We start from the raw sequence: 21,581 nt of genomic DNA, 5'->3' as shown, positions 1-21,581 counted from the left end.
TCAGTATTTTTAGGTGTTTGCAGATGATGAATATTTCAGGATTAAACTCATAAAGCTCTTGCTGTTAGAAAATATTTCCCTGAATGTTAATTGCTTTCAGAATGCTCACCCATACTCAATGGTATATTAGTCTGTCATCAGAATGATGTCATTTGGATGGTAACCAAATCAAAAACCATTTGAGAGAGGACAGAAAGAGCTGTCAGATGGGTTGGTTTTGGCTCTTTTGCTTGAACAACACTGTTCTGATGTTGTAATAACCTCCTTTTAAACAAAGAATTATTAAAGGGACCATTGTCTCACATTGTCTTCTTCAGGGTTTTCTTGGCAGAGAGCCCACCTGGTTGGAACTGATGATATTGGACCCTTGAATTAAACAATATAAAGTGACCAGTGAATCTGCAAGAATTAGGATTTCATCCAAATCTAAAACCTCTAAAATTCTTCCCAGTGAGTCATACAAGCCATTGGCATCTCTGTCAAAAGACAGACAGCTGAATTATCCTTTAGCTTTCTCTGTGGTGTCTGTCAAATACACAGAATACTGTTTGGTAAAGTTCAGCACATTATTTTTTGTTTCAGAAAAAAAAACCAGGCTACAAGAACTGATTTTTTTCCTCCAAAAGGCCTTTATTCCTGTGTAAAGGCATTCAGAGAAGTTATCACAATATTGCATCAATAGTGGGTGGCTGACAGAGTAATGCAAAGCAGCAAGGAATTTTTCACTGATTTTTTTTAATGTTCATCAAAACACCAAAGCTTTTCAGAGAAACATGGAGCTTAGATGGAAACATTCAGATGGCCTGTCAAAAAGTCCTAATTCTTCTGCTTGTCACTGCAGATGGCAAAGCAGAGACTTGTGGCTGAGGTAAGCCAGTGAGTGCCACATTGAGCTGTTTTTTGAACAATTTACCTTCCCCTCTCTATTGCTATAAACCATCCCATCCATTCTAAGGCAAGTCACCAGCATGTTTCCAACTCAACTTAGAGGAGGGGCAATGCACATTTTCAGACAATCCCTAATGCAAAGTTTGTTATCTCAGGTACATCTCTGTCTCTGATCAGGGTCTAAAAAGAAAAAGGTTTTTTTTCTGCATGTTCTCTAGCTTATATACTCTTAACAAAGGGTGATCTTAAGTCATTAACTACATCACAATAACTTATTATATTCATTGGTGCAAAGCACTTAGCCTCAATATAATTGGCAAAAGTTTTACAGAAATTTAGTAAGGCACGTATACACATTTACTTATGCACATAGCCTAGCTTGCAAAAATTTTCATTTATCTTTTCTAATCTGTTGCCATGCTGATGGCCTTGTCTTCTTCCTTACTATGGATACACTCAAAAATCATCAATTGTTATTTCTTCTATCAGCTCAGCTTTGCTTGCAGGCCAGCTGTCAATCCCCCTCCATACTTCCCCCTTTTTTGTATTTGAGCAACAGACACAGCTGACAAGGATTTTTGCAGAGCCTGGTGCAAAAACCGAAGCAGACAAGGGAGACACAGGGCAATAATTACAATTACCAACAGAATTAACAATCCAGGCTTCAACAAGGCCTTAAACCACCCAGTGATGTCCCAGCTCTTGAAAAAACTATTCAGCCATCCCTATCCATCATCCACTTGTAATTTCAAGTTTCTATCTTTCAAGTTTCTCTTTCCCTCTCTTAGTGTTCATTTTGGTTGCCTTATTTCTTAGCTTGAAAACACACCAATATTTTAGGCACAGTAATTTTTGAAATACCATTTCAAAAATGGTATCTCACCTCTGCAGTGTGTTGCCTGGCTGCTGTTCACTGCTGGCTGTTACTTGAGGGAAAACCTTCTGTTAAGGGAAAAAATTTTAAGAAGAAGTTTAAAAAAAAGTGTTATGAAGTGGAACATGTGGGTTTTAAGTGGCATAAACTGCTGGCAGCATATATATGGGAAATTATTTGTTTGTAAATTTGATCAAAGTCTCAGTGCTGGAGTAGTTATTGTTTTTCATTTGTCTATCTTTCAAGAGCTAGTACAAATTACCTCCACTGAAAATTTTAAATGCTGAATACGAATTTGTTCATATTCATTCCTTTTTTTTTCTACTCAGGATTTTTTCTGGTTCAGGTTTGTTTTGTTTTTTTATTATGGAATTCATGTTTTAGGAGAAGCTGTTGGTAGTTTTTTTGGTGTTTGATAAAAAGAACTAATTGAGTGATGATTTTGGGAGTTGATGGTTTGTTGAACTTTTAGAAAGTTGTATAAATATATATTTTTTTGTGAAAAACACATGTTAAAGACAAAAAATCCTTTTTTTAGCTGGTAAAGAGGTAACAAGGGCTGGGTCTTGGTGGGTAGTAGAAAAATAACATTCTGGCTCAGTGCTTGCTGGATCAAAAGTGGTTGCAAGCTGTGCAAGCACAGCACAGTGGAGCAGCTCTAGAGTGGTGAGAGTTCTGTTGATGTGGAAATAATACCTTTATCTTTTGGCAGTATTAGAGGTAGTATAGGTATTACAATAATATAACATAGTAATAAAAGTTAGTGTTTACTTGAATAGAGAAACACTGGCACATACACAGGTGGATGGTCCTTTCAATCCAGCACCCTCCCTCTTACACAAAATGAGATTTCCTTCCTTATCTAATAAGTGGATTGTAGAGTTCAAATCCTTGGACATAAAGGATGACTCTCAAATACTTCAATGTAAACAGCAAAGCCACCTTCAACATATCTCTAGATAAAATCCTGTTTTATGCTTCTTACACTTGATTTTTCTAGCTTGTGTAGCAAGGCTTATATCCAAGTAGATTAAAAAAATGTATTTTTTCCCCTTACATAAGTGCTCAGTTTTCATGTTCAGCCTCCCTCAGCAATTGTTCACAGTCTGTCATCCAGTGAAATTAAAATTACTGTTCCCACAAGGCCTCCTTCCACTTCCCTCCCAAGATTCATCTAGATTCCCTTGGAAGTGGGTAGAGGATGTAATGTGCAAAGTAGCATGATTCTGGCAGTGGGAAGGCTTGAAGCTGGGAATTCCCTCCACCTGCTCTGAAAACATCTCTGCCTATTCTGCTTCAAGATCCCAAATCTTCTCCCAGGAACAGAATCCTGAGCAGTGTTCACTGGCTTGGGAAAGGAGGGAATTGTGACAATTTTCCCAGTGTTTGCAGCAAAGGGTGTCACTAATTGAAGCAACAAAAAATATGCTTTATAAATAAAATAAAAAATAAGCAGGCAAAGGAACAAAGAGGGAATAAAGGACAGCAAGAAAAATATTTTTATAGAAGGAAGGGTGCAGAAAAGCAAGAGGAAAGCAGACATAACTACTACTGTAAATTGCATAGATCTGCTGTGTTCTAATGATACTTTTTACCAGCAGTTCACTTTAGATTCAGGGAAGTTCCCAAGAGAACTGGAGATCTAGAATGAGTTCCATAATAAAGCATTATTCCCAAGTATAACCTGTGCTACTCTGCCCTTCCTGCAGAGTGTAATTTTGATTCCTACATTGCTATATGTTCCCTTAAAGACCCTTGTGCCTGGAAATGTCATCTCTCTGTGCTTCTGTCTCAGTCTCTAAGTTACTGATTCTAGAAAAGAGACAGACATCAAGTGTCCTTTTGGAAAAGCCCCTGGAGACTTCTGCTTGATTGCTTTGCATGAATCCTGAGGCTGACTGAGCTTTGTCTGACATAATTTCCCTGAGAACCTGAAGAGCTAGAAGCCAAAGAGTGAATATTCAGCTGTTCCTTCAGAGGATAGAGCCCTCACATTTTGTGCACTGCAAACTCATAAGAGAATTTTGTCCAGGCAGTGCCATGGGCAAACCCCCAGTCTCCTATTTTATACACAAGGGTGGTTCTGCCAGACATGGTCCAGTCAGTGTAAAGAGTAATGTGGATTCTTGGTTCCTACCCTAAAATTAATCTGTATCACAGGAATTTTGAAATATTTGCTGTTCCTGTGTCAGCTGGGCCCTGGGTTGATGTGCTTGCCAGAAATTGCCCTCCAGTTTCTGTGGTTGATGGGACAGAGCAGAGTGACACTTGAAACAGAAAAGTGACAGAACTTAGAAAAGCAGCTCCTGGAACATTTATTCATGTTCCTGGCCAAATGACAGGCCTGCCTGTCACTGGGTCATGACTTTTGAAGCTCCCCTTGTTCTGGAAACCCATCATAATCATCACACAGTCACGTTGCACCGCTGTTCCCTCTGCCACCCCAGGAGCTCTCTCACCCGGCTGCTGAGGGAAGGCCCTCTGAACAACCCATCCAATATCAGAGCTAGCTCTGATTAGAGCAGGGGCCAGACCAGGGGACGTGCAGAGTATGGCAAAAGTTGATAAACCAAGCAGGTCTTATAATGTATTGTAATTAGGAAATAGTTTCTGATTGTGATGGTGTGGATTATAACATCTGTATTGTCTCACCCTTCACATGAGACTGAAATAGAATAAAAGATTTTAAAATGCCTCTCAGTTGCCCCATCTCTGGGTCAGAAAAGGGCTTAATCCAACACTTACCTTTGGGAGGATTGAGAATGTTGAGTGTTTTCCAAATAACCAGTTTTGTAGTAGGTGCTTCTCCTGGTGGAGGCTTTCACCAGTACCTGTCTGTAGGGTTCCACACAGGTGGTGTTCAGCTGAGACAGTGTCATGGTGAAACCCACAGGACAGGGGTTTTTACATTACAATAACAGCAATTGGCACAGAAATAGCGATGTGCTCTTTCTTCTGTAGCATCTGAAGAAACCAAGCCTGAAGGCAAGCTGAAAAGACCCAAAATTATTTAAAAGAAAAAAAAAAAGCTAGAGGGGCTGAGTTCAACACTACTTAAATGGAGAGTTTTTGTTTTGTTCTTTCATTTGTTTCATTTGAGAGTTCTATCATTTGTTTCAATCAGTCATTTTACAAATATATAATGGAAAATATGAAGAAAAGTTGTTAAAATGAAAACCTTTAAGAGAAATTACCTGATTATTCCATTCTGCCCACATCACCAGCCACATGCTTGCATATAAAGTTTCTGCAGGAAGGCAGAAAACATAACATTCAATGGTGATATTGTTTGAAAGATAGCTTTATAAAAAGCCATAATTTACAAGTGACAGCAAATGCTCTTTAGAATAAGAAATCAGTAGTTTTCAATTAGTGTTAAATGAGAAATTATGTTATGTCAGCTGATATTAAATCGGTATAAATGTCTGGATTAGTACAAAATTATCTGATGTCTGGAAAAAAAATTTAATTTACTGAATTGATATTAATCAGGCTCATTAACTGTAGTGTGGCAGCTGCCATCTTGGCTAATGAAGAAAGGACTGAACAGGGATTTCCACAGTCAAATTCATTGGCTTGGATTAACTGAAAGAACAATCCCTCACCATGAGTGTTGTAACACATTATACATTTTTAACTGAAGGAAGGCCTTGTTTTTACTTCAGCAAGGGAAGTGGGGCTCTGTCTAGGAAAAAAGGCTCTGTTACTTGCAATAATTATACTGTGAGCACTGGGCATGGAGAAGGTCACGCAGTAAACAAGATTTCGACATTTCTGTAGCCTTTCCTTTATTGAGTATGGTATTAAAAGTCAGTATTTATTCTTCTAAACCTGCTCCACAATGTCATTCATTGGGTGTGATGATTTCTATCAGGAAAAGCACTTTAATTTAATTAAACGTGTCACTTTTGAGTGGCTCACACAGCCCTCAGATCCCATTTGTGGATAGGGCAGTTTCTCAACGTGGCCACAGTGGCAAATATTCCTGACCTGTCAGTGCCTTGTTGTGTGTGTCAGTCAGAGGGACATTGCTTGGTCATGGAAATGGAGCCTCATTCAAAGGATGCTCCATTTTAAATCTTTTTTGCATCAATTCAAAGCTGACACGTGCTGTCTTCAGCTGTTGCCAAGCTTTGTTATTAGGAGTTTTCAGACCAGCAATTTAAAGGTGATTTAACCAATAATTTGCCGGGCTCACCATGGCTGCAACCCCATGTGTATTGCTGGTAGGAAAAACATGGCATTTACCCATATTAATTTTTGGCATGCACAGATTTTTGGTCTGTCAGCAGAGTACCCATTTTGATGAAGTGTGGCTGATTGAGGGGTATTCACAGAGCACAGATATAGCAGGAGAGGAGAGGAAAGATGGGAGCTCTGCATCTCAGTCCTGCTGCATCCTCACAAGGACAGCAGTCAGGGTGAGAAAGATGCCAGCATCAGAGCCAGGGAGCTTCAAAGTCCCAGGAGCATCCTGTGTCAGCTGGCTGATCTATATTTATTCTGCCAATGCTGTGACTGCCCCTGGAGAGCTTGCTCCACTCTTTACCTGACTCAGGACATATGGAAATATGACATCTGCTTGCTGCAATATGACTTCCACAAATGTGATTGTGAATCTTGGAATCACACCTGGACTTTTTATCACAACAACTGAATCTTAATTCTGTTTTCTTATGAGAAAAAAACCTCTGCCTGGGGCTGTTATTTTCTCCCATATGATTGAAAGACGCTGGTGAGATGGGTTCCCACATGGGAAGGAGGTGGCAATGTTATTAAAAAGACCTATTTGCCATGGTATTTACCTCTGGCATAAGAGCAGCTTAGAAACAAACACAGCATTCTGTGGAGAGCCTATGAGAAATAAATCTCTCCTCTTCTGACAAAGAAAACAGAAGCGCAGAGAAATAAAATAATTTTGCCAAGGTTACCTATCAAGTAAAATTCAGGATGTATTTTCATTCTTATATCTGCCTTAAATTCTTCTGACATTAAAATCTATGGATTTTAACCCCAAGGTTAAAATTCAGTTTGATCTGAAGAAGCTGATGTGAGATTTCCTTGGTAAAAGCTTAAGAAGCAACATCTTCTTGCTTAGGGGTTCATTAAAAGGGATTTTACTTTATTCTAAAGTTTATTCAGATCTGGTCCCACAGCTGAACATGTCTCAGCAGAGCTGAGATGGACTTTTAAACCTAGATGAAACTCAATGTCGACTCCCAGCAATGAAAGAGCAACAAGGTGTCAGAAGCAAGATTCATTTCAGCAAGCCTCTGCAAAGCAAGCCAACCCAATTTCATGTAAGTCTCTGCCTCATTTTCCTACTGTGCCTGCCCTCCTGCTCTTCTGTTTTCCATGGTAACTAGGCCAGCTGTCGACTAGGAAAATACCCTGGGGCCATCTAAAAAAGAAAGCTTTTCTCTTACTAATATCTTACAGCAAGCTTTCCTTGGTACATGAGCTTAACTTCAAATTCCCACTTCTCTATTTACAAAGCCAATATTTGAGAGCAATAAAGCAGTGAAATGGAAGGAAAATCAGAACCAGACCAGTATTTAAAAAGGAGAAATCTAAAGTTATTTCCATCTCTGCTCTCCTACCTTTGCAAGAGGTCCTATTGCTATGTATAACATGGAGCAAAAAATTAATAGAGGCCAAGAAAAGAGGAAGAAAAATAAAACCAGAGAGAAAGAAATAAAACCAGTCTAGAAAAGGTATGAAGATAAAATATTCTTCTTTACCATGTAAATGCTTGCTCTTCTTTCACCATGTTTCATGGTCACCTCTCTTTTAATTAAATTAAAACCTGGTAGTTATCATCTTACTTGAAAAAGATTGCAGAGTAACTTTATGCATAAGAAGAGCTGTAATGTGAGATTTCTCCTTTAAAGGAGTCAGAACCATGAAAAGATGAAAAAGTGTGATTTGGACTCTAAAGACTGTCCCACAGAAAACTCTGATTTTCTCTCTGCTATTCTCTGAAAACAAATGGGTCATTTTTGAAGCCTAAGGGGCTGCATGTCCTCATGATGCCACTTTGAGGGTTGTCTCCAGTCATTCTATGACAAAGTCACCCAGGTAGAGGCACAGAGCTGGCACAGCACTGTGATCGCACAGTCTGATCCCGCATCCTTTGTTGCTGTGCAGCATTGAGCTGCCACACAGCAAATTGTCACAAAAAGGAGGCTCAACATCTTGCTCTGTCAGATATGAGAGGTCTTGTAATCACACTGAGCTACCAGTATTGCTGAAACACTTACAGCAATACCTGCTGGGGCTCATGTTTCCTCCCTGTTCCTGTTAGACACTGATTTGAATAAAGTTCCCTTTGATAGATATTGGGAAAATAAGATAAGCTGGTCTGCTAGCTTACAGCAGTGATGAAAGCAAAGATCCAGAAGACAGACATGTCAGGAAATAATGTGGAATCAGATCTTGTTGTATCTGTGCTACCTGTGCTTAAAACAGTGTGGATCTACAGACAGGTTCTTCCAGAGAGGTAAAAGGGCTGCTGCCTTAAAAGAAACATTAACTCCCAATGTGTTTGAAACATATCAAATCTCTGACATCCTTCTGCTGCTGTTGACATCTGAGCACCTTTTCTCTAAAAATCTGAGACTCCACTTGAAAGAGAACAGCTTTGAATGTAGACATTGTTCAACAAAGCAAATTCTTGTAACTGAATGCAGAGCAAATAGGAAAATTAACAGCTCTGCAGAACGAGTCCTTTTAAATGTCATAATATTTGAAAAACAATGTCAGTGTCTTATCCTATTTCCCCACCCCCCCCAAACCAAACTCTTCTTTTCCTGTGCCCAGAGTCATTAAAAAAAAGTAATCTGAAAACTCTAGGATTATAAGTAAAGATCTGGCTCAGAATATATGAATAAAATCTGGAACTCTCCTGTTATGAGCAGTCTTAATGACCTTGTAGAAAGACAATTTCAGTTTTCTCCCTGAAGCTATTTCTGTGTTAGTATATTAATGTCATGGTGTAACCCCAGATGGCAAGCAAGCCCCACACAGCCACTGTTCCCTGCAGTGGGATGGGGCAGAGAATTAGGAAAGTTATGAAATCCCTGGACTGAGATAAAGACATTTGAACAGGTAAAGGAAAAGCAGGAGCAGCATGGAACGAGGAATTCATTCATCACATCCCATGGGCAGGCAGGTGTTCAATGACTCTTCCCAAGTCTCACATTGGTGACTTGGGAAGACAAACACCATCACCCCAAATTTCCCCCCTTCCTCCTTCTGCCCTATTGTATTTGTGGGGTTTCCCAGACAAAGGAAGGAATGACGAATCTGACTCCATGTTCTCAGAAGGCTAATTTATTATTTTATAATACTATATTATGTAAAAGAATTCTATACTGAACTATACTAAAGAATACAGAAAGGATACAGACAGAAGGCTAAAAAGATAATAATGAAATCTCGTGACTCTTTTCAGAGTCCTGACACAGCTTGGCACTGATTGGTCAAAAAGTCAAAATAACTCACATGAAACCAATGAAACAATCACCTGTGGGTAAACAATCTCCAAACACATCCACATGAGCAAAACACAGCAGAAGCAAATCAGATAATTATTGTTTTCCTTTTTTCTCTGAGGCTTCTCAGCTTCCCAGGAGCAAAATCTTGGGCAAAAGGATTTTTCAGAAAATGTGACTGTGACACTTCCCTATCTTTGTTTGCTGAGCATGATCCATATGGTCTGGTACATCCCTTTGGTCGCTTGGGGTCAGCTGTCCTGGCTTTCCAACTTTTTGTGCCCACTCAGTTGTGGGTTGGGATGAGGAGCAGAAAAGGCCTTGGCTCTTCCAACACTGTTCAGCAATAACTAAAACTGAATTATCACCTGTTTCCAGCACAAATCCAAAACATAGCCTCATACCAGCTACTGGGAAGAAAATAAGATCTACCCCAGATAAAACCAGCACAACTAAAAAAAAATAAACCAACAAACAAAGTAAAGTTACCAAAGTACTGTGGTGTAACTCATTTAATTCTGCATTTTTGTGTACATTTAGATTGCCCACACATGCGGAGCCATTCAGAATTAGTTCTGTGTCTTACATTGTGTTTTGTAGTGTCATGAGGGATTTTTTTTTGTTCAGCTGTGAAGTTAATGGGAACCACAGATGCTATCCAAAGCCATTTTGATAGACATAAACTACCCAAACAATAGGCAGTTGAAGAAAAAACATTTTCAGTTTCTCCTCAGTGTATTGCTGTGATAACTGTGGCCTAAATTCAGAAACAGTACAAAGCTTTGCAAGTCCATTGGCTCTCATGGACTGCTTCATCTGAATTAATTTTGCATTTTATTTATGTAGTTTGAAAGAAGAGTAGCTTAGTCACCTCCTGTATTCAATTAATTGCTGGCATATTGGACAGCATCCCAATAAAGCCATTGGGTCTGCTTATTTTAGTGGTGATTATCCCATCTAATCCCATTCCCTGCTCACTCCCAGTGCAGCTCCCCACTGGGAAGAACACAACAATTTCTGTTATGCCTGGAATGAATGGTGCATTTCAGTTCCTCTGCATGAATTTACTCTGAACTCTCACAGTGACAGATTGTTGGACAATTTTCAGGCTTTGCTGATGCTAGTGTAAGATACTGCATGAAATTCTGACAACAATACGTCATTTGTTCTGAGGAGAAAATCTGCAGCTTTGGAAAAAGCACAGACAGGGACACACTCAGTCATGTGAAGAAGGCACTGGCAAAAATGGAACCAGACTTTTCAAAATTCATGCCAGACTTGAATGCCAAGTTTCTCATTGAATGGAAAATAATGCTGTCCAATTGATAATGTTCATGAAGATATTAAATGCAATACCTTTGTTAAACAAAATTCTTTTTTCTTCCTATTTCCAAATCCAGTTTTTGGAGAGGAGATTTAATCACTCTTTAAAGAGGTATATTAATATTTTTTATTAATACTCAAAACCAGTCAGACCAACAGTTGTAAGTCTGAGCTTAAGTTACCCTCAGTATTAAATGAGACTTTGGGGTGAAGGCTTTTCATTTCTGTAGCTTTGGATTGATGTGTGGTGGCATCTTTGGTGGACCCTACTCAGGGCCTCTGAAGTTATCTAAGGTCAATACTGCTGTACACAAACTACCTCTAAATTTTGTTGTGTTGGTGTTCTGCTGGAGGTATTTTTTTTGTTTGTGGTAGTGTGTTAATACATTTCTGCTTTCAGATCCTACCCAATGAAGGAGAGCAAACTAGAAAAAGACACTTTGCTAACAATTTTTTTATTTTACTTTTTTTACCAGCTGGAGCAGAAAGAGACAGACACTGTTAGCACTGCTTTTTACTGGATGATTCTTGTAGCACTTACACTGATGTTATCATATCCATTCAACAAATTGGAGAAGACCTTTTGGGGGTGATTGCTTCTTACTTAACCCTTAGACCAAGCAGCTTCTCTCTCTGCTGGTGATACCTGTGCTTTTTGCATTATACTTTCAATTAATTCTTGATACAGTTCACTTTCAAGGTTCATTTCATTTCTGTTTCACTTTCAAGTTCTTTCTCCTCCAGACAACACTGGTTTTATCTGGGATTCATTTTCTTAATGCAAAGTGTGTGCACCTAGCTATATCACATATCAAACAAAACATTTTTCTGCCAGGCAACCTCAGCAGGGTTTGGCACCTTCCCTGCATAGCAGAGCATGGCCTTTGTTTTCACTGATCTGGTAATTTTTTTGTGAGTCGGCAGGACATGCATTCCACAGTTCAGGCACTCAGTGGGAGTGGGAGGAGCTGCCTTGATTCAATGTACTGAATCAAGTGATTTGTCTGAATGCAGATTGTATTGTGGTGTTCATAAAGAACTTTAGGAAGTTAGAAAATAATGGCAATGTTGTGTTTCTCAAGCCTAACCCCCATACTTTATATATCTGCAACAATATTTTGTTGTCAAGCGGAGATCAATGTGGTAGACTTCTGTTCTATGCTATAAAAAAAAAGAATCAGAAAAACAAAAGCAAATTAATCACGTGGAATGTTAAAACAAAATTTCACTTTAAGCAGAGTTATTTTCTGTTCAAGGGTAATGCTTTGAAAAATGAGTCTATAAAAGCAGCTCTGTTTTATGAGAAGCAGCATGTGGAACTGGCTGCAGGTTTTTCATATGAGAGGACTGAAGAGCCAAAAGTGGACAGGTGCTTCAAGCAGCTGAACAGCTGCTGTTTCTTCATCTTGGAGGCTTATTGGTGACAAAGATTCAGAGAAATAGAATTTCTCTGAAATAGTCATAGAAAATGTACCACACTTCACTCAGTCTACTCAAGAAACATAAACTTTCATTCTTTTCTTGTTCTAGACTAGAAATAAAGATGAAAGATCAGCAGATGAAGCAGAGCTTTGCCTTTTGTGCCTCTCCCTTCCTGTTGGCTTTGTACTTGGTCAAAAAAAATGGAGACCAAAAGGAAGTTCAGTCTTTATCCTTCCAGTCAGGTTGATGTCCTTGCTCTGTGTTTCTGTAAATCCATGGAAAATGCTGGGTACTCCAGTCTCTTGGGAGCATTGTAATTTCTCTTCCATTCTTCTTGCACAGTAACTTCTGCCTAATTGACTTTGCTCCCTATTTTCCCCTGCAGAAATTGTATTGTTCTTAATATGACAGGCATTTAGTGCTTCTCACCTGTTAGTTTGTTTTTATGTCTGTTATTTTGTCATCTGCAATGCCACAGTAGTTCCACCCACAATGCTGCTGTTGTTTCTGTGTTTCTGTTTCCTTTTCTTTGATTTGTAGTACATAAATCACCCTTTCTAGAGTTTGGGACTGGATGTCCAGTGTGCTACTGGGGAGATAAAAGTCAAAAAAGCAGAGAGGTTTTGCAACTGAGTAATTAATTAATGGCAGAAGTTTGAGACTGGTTGTCCAGTGTACTGCTGGGGAGAAAAAAAAAAGAGAGGGTTTACTTGCAGCTGAGTAATTAATTAATAGCTGCAGTTGCCCACTCATGCTCATGACCTGTCACAGGGTAGATGGAGTCCTTAATCTTCAGCTGTAGATTTTTGTCATCTCTGTCATCCATGTGTCTCTGGGGAACTTGCACTGAGACTTAAGGAGCTGCAAAGCCTGAGTGAAGTCCTACAGCCAAGCCAGCCCTGTTCCTTGTTCTCCTGTTTAGGAATGCAAACAGTAAAATGTTTTCTTCAAGGAGCAGAAAATGAAAACAGATAAAAGCTTCAGGCGTGTGCCACAGCTCTGTGGCACAATAAAGAACAAAGGACAGATTAGGAGTTTTGCAGGATGTCTAAGGATAATTAAGACAGATGGCAACCTCAAACACAGAAACTGTACAGTGGTAGAGGAGTGTTTTGTGTGCTAATCTTTGATATGAGGGGCTGCAAAGAATAATTTTAAAGCAATTATTGCCATAATGAGCAGCAGTCTTGTACCATTGTTTTCTTCTTCTGTCATCTGTCCTGCCTCCAACTTAGCAAAACAGAAAACAAACATGAAATGCACCTTCAGAACAAGGTCAGGTTTACCAAAGATGGACCAACAACAGAAGGTACCTCAGCACTCACCTTACACCCCTAAGACACCTTGTTTTCATGGTGTGTCTCTGAATTCAAAAAACCTTTTGCAGAGTGTAGAGACTGTGTGCTGGCAGGCACCACTTTTGTGTAATAAATCCCAGAAATGCACTTGGAAACAAATTACCAGGGTCACTTTCTTGATATTGTGTCCAAATAACCCAGTCAAACTGCCCTGCTCCTTTGTAACAGGTAGGGGCTAAACCTGCAGTAAGATTCTGCAAATCCTGCCCTTTTCTTCTTGGGGTTTTTTTGGTACCAAGTGGTTTGAGGGGCTACCTGTGAACTCATCTGTCCTGTCAGTTATCGCTCCCCAGTTCACCCTGCTCCCCTTTCTGAGGAGACAAGGAACAGATGTTCAAGCAGCAGAGTTGTCTGAGCTACCTCACTCCTTCATTTGTCTGCCAAATCCTACTCAGAGAGCAGACTGTGTCAGCTTCCCTGTCTTCCAGCACCACGGAGGGAGAATGAGGCCAGCTCACCTGTTTTTCCTCCAGGACCCTTCCTTCCATCCAATCTCCTTCTTTTTTTCCCCCTTAATTACCCTTTTCTCTATATCTGCTAGGTTTAGCCTGGTTTTTCTTCTCTGACACAGCAGCCTGACTCAATTCCACCTTCCTTTCTTCCCTGTGGCAAAAATCTCCCAGCCTTCTTGCATTTCTAGGTGCAGGGAACTCACACACAGCCCTGCAACTGTGAGTGCCAGGAAATGGGGCTGGAGCCAGCTTGCAGGAGCAGGTGTGTGCAGAGAGGAGGAGCAGCTGCTTGCAGAAGGCAGAGGCATCTTTCAAAGAACCCCTGTACCTGACTTACTCCATTTCTAGATTTCAGGTCAACTTCCTTCTGTACTATTTCACAAAAGTGACCTGGGGATGGTGTCTGAGTTCACCAGAGAGAATGAGGGTGTTTGTCCCAAATCACAGGACCTGAAGAGTAAGGATCCTCTCTGTTGTTAGGAGCTACATGCTTCATCTAGGCCTGGCGTAAAGCCAGGCTTTTGTACAGACTTTTGTCTTGCAGAATCCTCTGAATATTATCAGGAAAAAACAACTTCACATGCTTCTTTACTGGTAGCCTTGGGTTTTAAACTATCCCAATTTTGTCTTCCTCTGTCTCAGCTAGGCATCGTGTTCTAACTTGAAAATTTCATTAGTGTCTTGAGCACTTCTCCATCTCACAACTCCAGAAGCTGCAGATTTTCCTACCTCTGCTGAGTTCTCACCATGGCAGGGTGAAGATGTGTGTGCCAGCAAGCTGGGAGGACAGAACTACAACAATATATTTGTTCATTTGTTGGACAAACATTTCAGGAAAACCTACAATGAGTCATCACATCAAAACCTGTCCTGTGTGTGCTCTTTGGGACCACTTTTATAGAAATTTTATAGAATGAATGTAAAAGGTACAGCCAGTAAGTACAAATTATTTTGCAAAGGGAGGTCTGCAGGCTTTTAGGAGCACACCTGCCCATACATCCTCTGTCCTCATGTCCATCTTATGCATGAGCTCTCTGAATCTGGCCCATACTCCTTTCTCAGAAAGGAAAAAGAAATTGTTATATCATATGGGTGTGTATAAGCTTATTTTCTGTAGACACTCAGCCACAAGAATAATCAAAACATGGATCTTCCATGTTGATCTGTCTTATGCAGGGAGTAGCTCTATTTAAAATAGTGAACTGTTTTGGTTTTGCTATTTTGCTTGCTCTATGTGAAATCCTAAGCCTTTCATTTTAGGGAAATAAAAGCTGGTTTAATGTTCTCTGTATCTGAGAGGATTAAAGGACATCTCAAACATGAAGAGGTAGCCTTTATGGATTCCCTAAATATGTGCTGCTGAAAATGGAGTAGGTGAATGAACGTGATTTAGATACTCAGGAGCTGATTCTAGTGCAAGCCTTAGTGCAGACAAGGCTCTGCACCAGCATTTCAAATCAGGTATCACAGTGATAGTTTCAGTGCATTTGTATTTGCAGAACAGAAATGAAAAAGTTCAATCTGACTGTGTGCCAATAAAAATGCACTTTTTGGCTGCACTGAGACTGAGCTGGGCTTTGCTTTGGTAGACTAAAATTCCTGCCCATGTGACAATTTGGACTGTACCAGTGATGCTTTTATTTAAAAGATAATCACCAATCCTTTATTTAAAGGATAATCAACAATCCTTTATTTAAAATATAATCACCAAGTCTCTTCCTGACTTGCTGTTGAAGTGGACTGAGTATGTTTTTATTTTAAATAGTCTTGCTGCCTACAGCTGAGCTAAAAGGCAGAGTGTGATGCAGTGCCCTAAACACAGGTTATTTTAGACAGCACAGGGAATCTGAGATATCTGCATGGCAGTGGCACACATGAGATGTTGCCTCTAGGGGACCCATGCCCTTCCAAGGCAGCAGCTGGGGGAAATGGATTTCCTAGGATATCTAAAATGGCATGAGCTATTGGCATTTAAGGAGATGAATCCCATCCTGTGGAATCTTGGGCTTACTCTGATGGAAATAGGAGGGAATATGTTTATCCACTGCCATGTGTGCAGTGTTCCTCTGTTTGTGAAAGCTTCAGGGTAAGAACACAGCAGCCTCTATGTGCTCTGGTTTGCCTTCCACCTGGCACTGCAATGACAACTTGTATTTCCTTCAGATCCAAAAAGTAATTATTTGTTTCTACTAGTCTACAGTGAAAAAAGAAGAGTCATTTCAGACTTCTCCAGAGAGTGTTGATGATAAACTTCTCATATTGCTTCCCTTTCATGTCTAGGCATTTCTGATAGAAACACCACTCATTCTTTAAGGATTTTCAAATCCTCAGATGTTCAGAGGTTTTGTGTAACTGGAAAAAATATCACCTACTGATTTCTGAAAACCAGTAGGTGATATTGTTATGCCTTGAATTACATAGGAAAAGAGGACCTAGAAAAATCACTGCTCCATGAAAGGTCACTCATCACCAAAAGAGGCATGTGCTGCACTGGCAATACTGCAATGCCTTATATATGATTATTATATGTCATATATATCCTGTTGTATATTATATATATTATATAGATAGATTATATATATTATATAGATATCAGATTATGGCAATACTGTAATGCCTTTTATTATTATTATTATTATTATTAGTCATATATATATTTGCAGGAGTTGAAGTGTCTATAGGAATTATTGTTTTTCACCCTTACATATCAGTGCTTCAAATAATTTCTTGTTTTTTATGATGTGACATATGAATATTCATTTGTGTGATGTGCCTTGAAAGTCAAGAGCTTCTCTGATTTCTGTCCTGTGAAAAGTGGCATTATTTTAGGTAAGGGATTAAGATTCAGACATTTGTAAGGAATTTAAGGTTTCAGATGTTCTCAAGAGTGAAGCTGTGAGGGGGAGAGTTCACACAAAAGCAAAGAGCAGTTCACCAGTCCTTCAGGCAGAGGGAAATCCCAGGATGTTAACAACAGTATAGAGCTGGTGATTCCATGTACACTTACAAAAATAAATCACACAGTGTACAGAACCTCTGGCCTGCAGAAGGAAAAGATCTCCCAATGATCAATTTGATTTAAAAAAAACCCCTAAACTCTCCAGCTTTCCTGACCCAAATAAATGTGTAATTAGAGAAGACTTCATGGTGATTATTATTAAAAAGTGTATGGGTTTGGCTTTATTTCTGATTTTATGTTGTCAGTAACTCCAGTTCCAAAGCTTTTGCAGGCTTCAGAAGAACTAAAAGCTGAGTTTTGCTTTAGACCAGCAATTGCCAGTAAAGAAGGGAATAAAATGGGCTCATTTCACTCTTTTTAGCAGTATAGCCAATTTCAGAAATGTCTTCTCAGCTTAAAATAGTGAAAATTTCTAGAATTGATGGTACCTCTGAGACTAAAACAGTCTTTAAATGCACCTCCTGAAAGCTGAAAGATGTGCTTGCTTGGATAAATGAACTGGCAGGAAAAAAATACATTTAGGAATATACATTTAACACTGGCCTTCAAAAATGCAACTTCTTTTCACTTTGTTAACTTTTCTTGCAGAAATAAAAAGCAATAGAGGCATTGCACTATGTATGACAATAAGAAATGACAGTTTTCTGTTTTTTCAACACATTTGGAAACTCATTATTATCAAATGGAACTTGAGTCTCATTGCCTAGAAGCAATAACATTTTTTTTCATTCTCTGCTGCCCAAAGTGACCAAATGTAGATTAGTCTGGAGTTTCTTGTCCCTGCTAGAACTGATAAATAATAAAATTCATTTTTAGATACACAGATTTTTTTTTTTCCTCCTTCCTTCAGGCTGCTGAAGAATGCACAGAATGAAGTTCATTTCAGAATGTGGTATAAGAAACTTCTGGCTGCTCTCCAATTCTGTGCTGGACAGACCCTGAACAATGAGTTTTCTAAGGAAGAAAAACTCATCAGAATTCTGGAAGACATTGCCACAAAAGTGAAAGCTGCCAGTGATCCAAAAAAAAAGGTTTGTTAAAAAATACTTCCCCTTCCATACAAGTTTCTGTAGGGAATTTTATTTTTTTCTGAAGTAACACCTATTTCTTTTAATACCCTTTACATAAATAAACCAAAGACTTAACTAAACTTTATTAATATTTTTCAGCTCTGAAAAAAGGTAACACATAGATATTTAATGGGACAACTCTCATCACTGCTGCTCTTGAGGTCTGCAGATCTTTTAATCCATTTAAATTCCTTCATCAGTGGTTTCTCAAATGGGCCTGGAGGTGGCCAGAAATGATGGCAACAAGGCTGAATATCATTTCACTGAGAGGAATGCTCACATTCAGCACCTCATCCCAAAATATTTGACCCCTGCAGAGCTGCAGCATTTCTGGGAAGCTTTACTAAGAGTTGTTCTTGGCAGGCTGGACATAGCCTCATTTCTCAGCAAAGACAACCATAGTGGAATGTGGCTAATATCTCAAATACAGCTCTCAGCAATGAGCACTGAACACATATCTGCAGAGATGCCCCCATGACAAACTTGCAGTTATCTTCTCCAGTGGGTGCAGCTTTTATATTGCATAGGTACATTTCCAGTTCAGATCTGTTAATTTTCCAGGACAACTGCTGTTTTCCTGGTGTGTAAAACAGCTTCTCGTTGAAATCTCAGCAAGGCAGAGCAGAAAGCCAAATAAAAATGTACTTGCCACTGCTGGTTATCATGAACAATATCATGAATCTTTCTGCCTTGTTAAGGATTCAAAGGTTTTCAAAGGGTTTCTCAGAAAACTCTCAGTGCTGCTACTGAGACCAGCAAAGCAAACATGGAAGTAAAAAGACAAAAATATTTGCAGAAGGAAAATCCATGCAAAGAAGAAGAAATAGTAGTAATACATTATACATTACTAATGCATAATTCAGATTTTAGAGATTAATCTCAAGGCTGCAGTTACTATGATACTGAGAAGCTCCCAAACCTTACAGTTAATAGAATTAGGCAAGGGAGATCACAGTGTTGAGGCAACAAGCAACAAATTGGGAAGATCTTAGGAAAGGCAAAAAAGCCCAAGAGATACAGCAGAGCAATACAAGGCTAATTGAGCCCTATTGAAGGGTGTTGAATCATAGAATCACAGAATGGTTTGGGCTGGAAGAGACCTTAAAAATCGTCCAGTTCCAACCCTCCTGCCATGGGCAGTGGCACCTTCCACCAGACCAGATGGCCCCATCCAGCCTGGTTTCACAGGCAGAGATTTTTTCAGACATCCAATCTAAACCTTCAGTTTGAAGCCATTCTCCCTTGTCCTGTCACTCCATGCTGTTGGAAACTGACTCTTTCCATCTGAACTATGGGGCAGTATGAGCTGGTAGCACATCTAGGCAGAAAAGGCATCAATGTGGAGTAAAATTACAGCTCTTATTTTTAATACCCCAGTGTGTCCTCATTAGTTGTTGTAAGGTCGCACGGATGCTGCCAGCTCTGGAAATTGCATAGCTTGTTTAAAGTAAAGAATGACAGTAAAAAAAAAAAAAAAAAAATTAGAAAGAAAGAAATAAAAAGTTGGTTTTTTTTGTCCTTTCATGCTGCCATAATGGTTCTTGTGCTGCAGGAGGTGTTGAAGGTGGAGCTCTGCAGGCTGCAGCATTTCTTCCAGGAGGTGAAGCTCTGCAGGCTGCCCCTGAACCCCGCGCTTGTTGTGCAAGGCATAGAGGCAGATGTAAGTGGGATCCATTACACCTTCAATTTTGGGTTTTAGTCTAGAGGGCAGAAGGAGAGAATGCCTGCATGGAAATGATCAGGAAATTATCGTAGTGATATAGAGAATAAACTATATGGTTGATTCACACCCAGACTAATCTCCTTCAAACCTTTGCCTTGGCTGAGGCAGAGATGACAGGATGGCTGGGGTGGCTGCTGCACGTGTGCCACACCAGCCAGAGATTTCACCTCTGAGCAGCCCATCCCCAGCTAAGTTTCTGTAGGGAAACTCAGCTGCCCTGCTGTGGTGTTCGCATTGGCAAGAATACCTGGGAGCTGGGACCTGGTTCCCACTGTGGGAATCCATAAAATCAGAGGGTTTTGGGAAAGCTGCAATAGGCAGGCCTCAGAGACAGCAGAACTGTGATTAGAGCTAAGCAGTAGCCATGAGATAGGTCAGCAGAAAAATTATGTAAGAAGTAGAAAAGGAAGGACAAGTAGAAGAATGATCTGGTTGTCTAGAATAACTCCCTAAGCTACAAAAAAAGTTTATCTAGTGAGATATTAGGGAGTTGTAAACTTAATAATGGAGCTCTGTGCATTGTGTTTTAAGGCTTACAAGCAGTTATTTTATTCAAAATAAGCAACCATTGTTTTAACCAATGGTACATGTGCTTACAGTGGTTGGATGGATGGAGCAGTGGCCGGTGAAAAGTGAAACGCCCAGGCTAGATAAGTGTCCAGCCAACCTCCAGCCAGTAAGGCACTTCCCCAACCCGGAGTCAGGGCTTTGTGCCCAAGGCGATGTCAAGCCTTGCGGACGTGTGGCCGCAGTAAAGAGCTCCGAAGTCGCAGGATGAAATGAAGAGGCGACCCTCAGTTTCTTCGGGGGGGTGGTTTTATTGGTAGGGAAACGTGCAGGTTCGGTGGAAGAAGCTGAGAGCCCCGAGGCAGGGAAAAAGCCTCGGTTTTACAGAGGGTGGGAGGGGTGAAAGATAGCAAATCAGAGAGGGATACATTAAGGATTGGCATGATCGGAGAACCCATCAAACACAGTTGCGGGAGGGACCCTGGCCCCTAACCCAATCACTCGACATCCTGGCCCGAACTCTCTAGAAAAAGAGGCAGGGGTGTCGAGTGACAGGCAGGCTGCCAGGGGTGGGGAACAAGAAAGATACATTTGGTAACCAAGACAACTGGGGAGGGGTTTGGGGATTGACACAAACTGGTAACAGGGCAGGACTTTCTGAGAGAACAATGGAGGGAAAACTGAACAAGCATAAAACACACCACAACATCTCCCCCTTTTTCGTTTAAAAATAAAAAAACTGTAAGGGCAAACACTGTTCAAAATGAAGTTTCAGCCTGCTCCGCGTCGCTAGAAACCGAGCTGGAGTCTTCAGGATCGGAGTTCTCCGACGAAGCGGTGTCAACTCTTTCTCCTTCTTCTGAGAGTTCCGCTCGGCTGACGTCTGGGACATTGATGGTCCTGGATATAAGTCTCTTTACGAGTCCCCAGACTACGGAGCAGGCAATCAAAACAATAAGCAAAACTAAAAGGGTGGAAAGTATAGTCTTCAGGATGGACTCAGCCCAGCTTGACAAGCCCCATCCTTGAAAGAGGTCCCCCAGCCAGTCTGATGTCTGTTGTTTTATTTGGTGGACAAGGCCTTGCATTTTATCTATGGCCACCCTCGCGTCTTCAGCCCGAGATGACAAGTTGAGGCAGCAGAGGCCCTCAAACTCCTCGCAGTGGTGGTGATGCAGTAAAAGCAGGAAGTCAATTGCCGCGCGGTTTTGGAGGGTCGCCTTCCTTGTAATTTCCTCGTCTGTGAGGAGGTCTGATAGCGTCGCTGACGTTAAATTGGCTTGCTTAGCTACCCAACACTCCAGGTGGGCCAATTCACCTAGAGACTTGGCCACAGACACCCAGGGCAAAAACAGGGTGAGGGCTACAGTTTTTGGTTTCGACCAATGTTCAATTTGGGAGTCACAATCCGGGTCGAGATCTTTGAGATCTCTTTTGGAGCGGGCCGAATTCGGTTGTGCTCTTTTCATTTTCCAATCGTGAATTTGGGTAATGTTGGGTGTAAGCAGCGAC

At 40.4% G+C, this 21,581-nt stretch overlaps 1 protein-coding gene across 1 annotated transcript in view; it reads left to right on the top strand.

Moving 5' to 3' along the window:
* PIK3C2G (phosphatidylinositol-4-phosphate 3-kinase catalytic subunit type 2 gamma) overlaps positions 1-21,581 on the top strand; it is a 202,528-nt gene that overhangs the window by 90,921 nt on the left and 90,026 nt on the right. Inside the window, exons 18-19 of the mRNA XM_077178127.1 lie at positions 17,620-17,800; positions 19,392-19,499. Coding sequence (XP_077034242.1) covers positions 17,620-17,800; positions 19,392-19,499 — 289 coding nt within the window. The remainder of the gene's footprint in view (positions 1-17,619; positions 17,801-19,391; positions 19,500-21,581) is intronic.

Source organism: Agelaius phoeniceus, chromosome 5, assembly GCF_051311805.1.
Source record: "Agelaius phoeniceus isolate bAgePho1 chromosome 5, bAgePho1.hap1, whole genome shotgun sequence".
Lineage (NCBI taxonomy): Eukaryota > Metazoa > Chordata > Aves > Passeriformes > Icteridae > Agelaius > Agelaius phoeniceus.
Note: the sequence above shows the minus strand (reverse complement) of the source record. Positions and strands in the feature narration are given on the sequence as shown.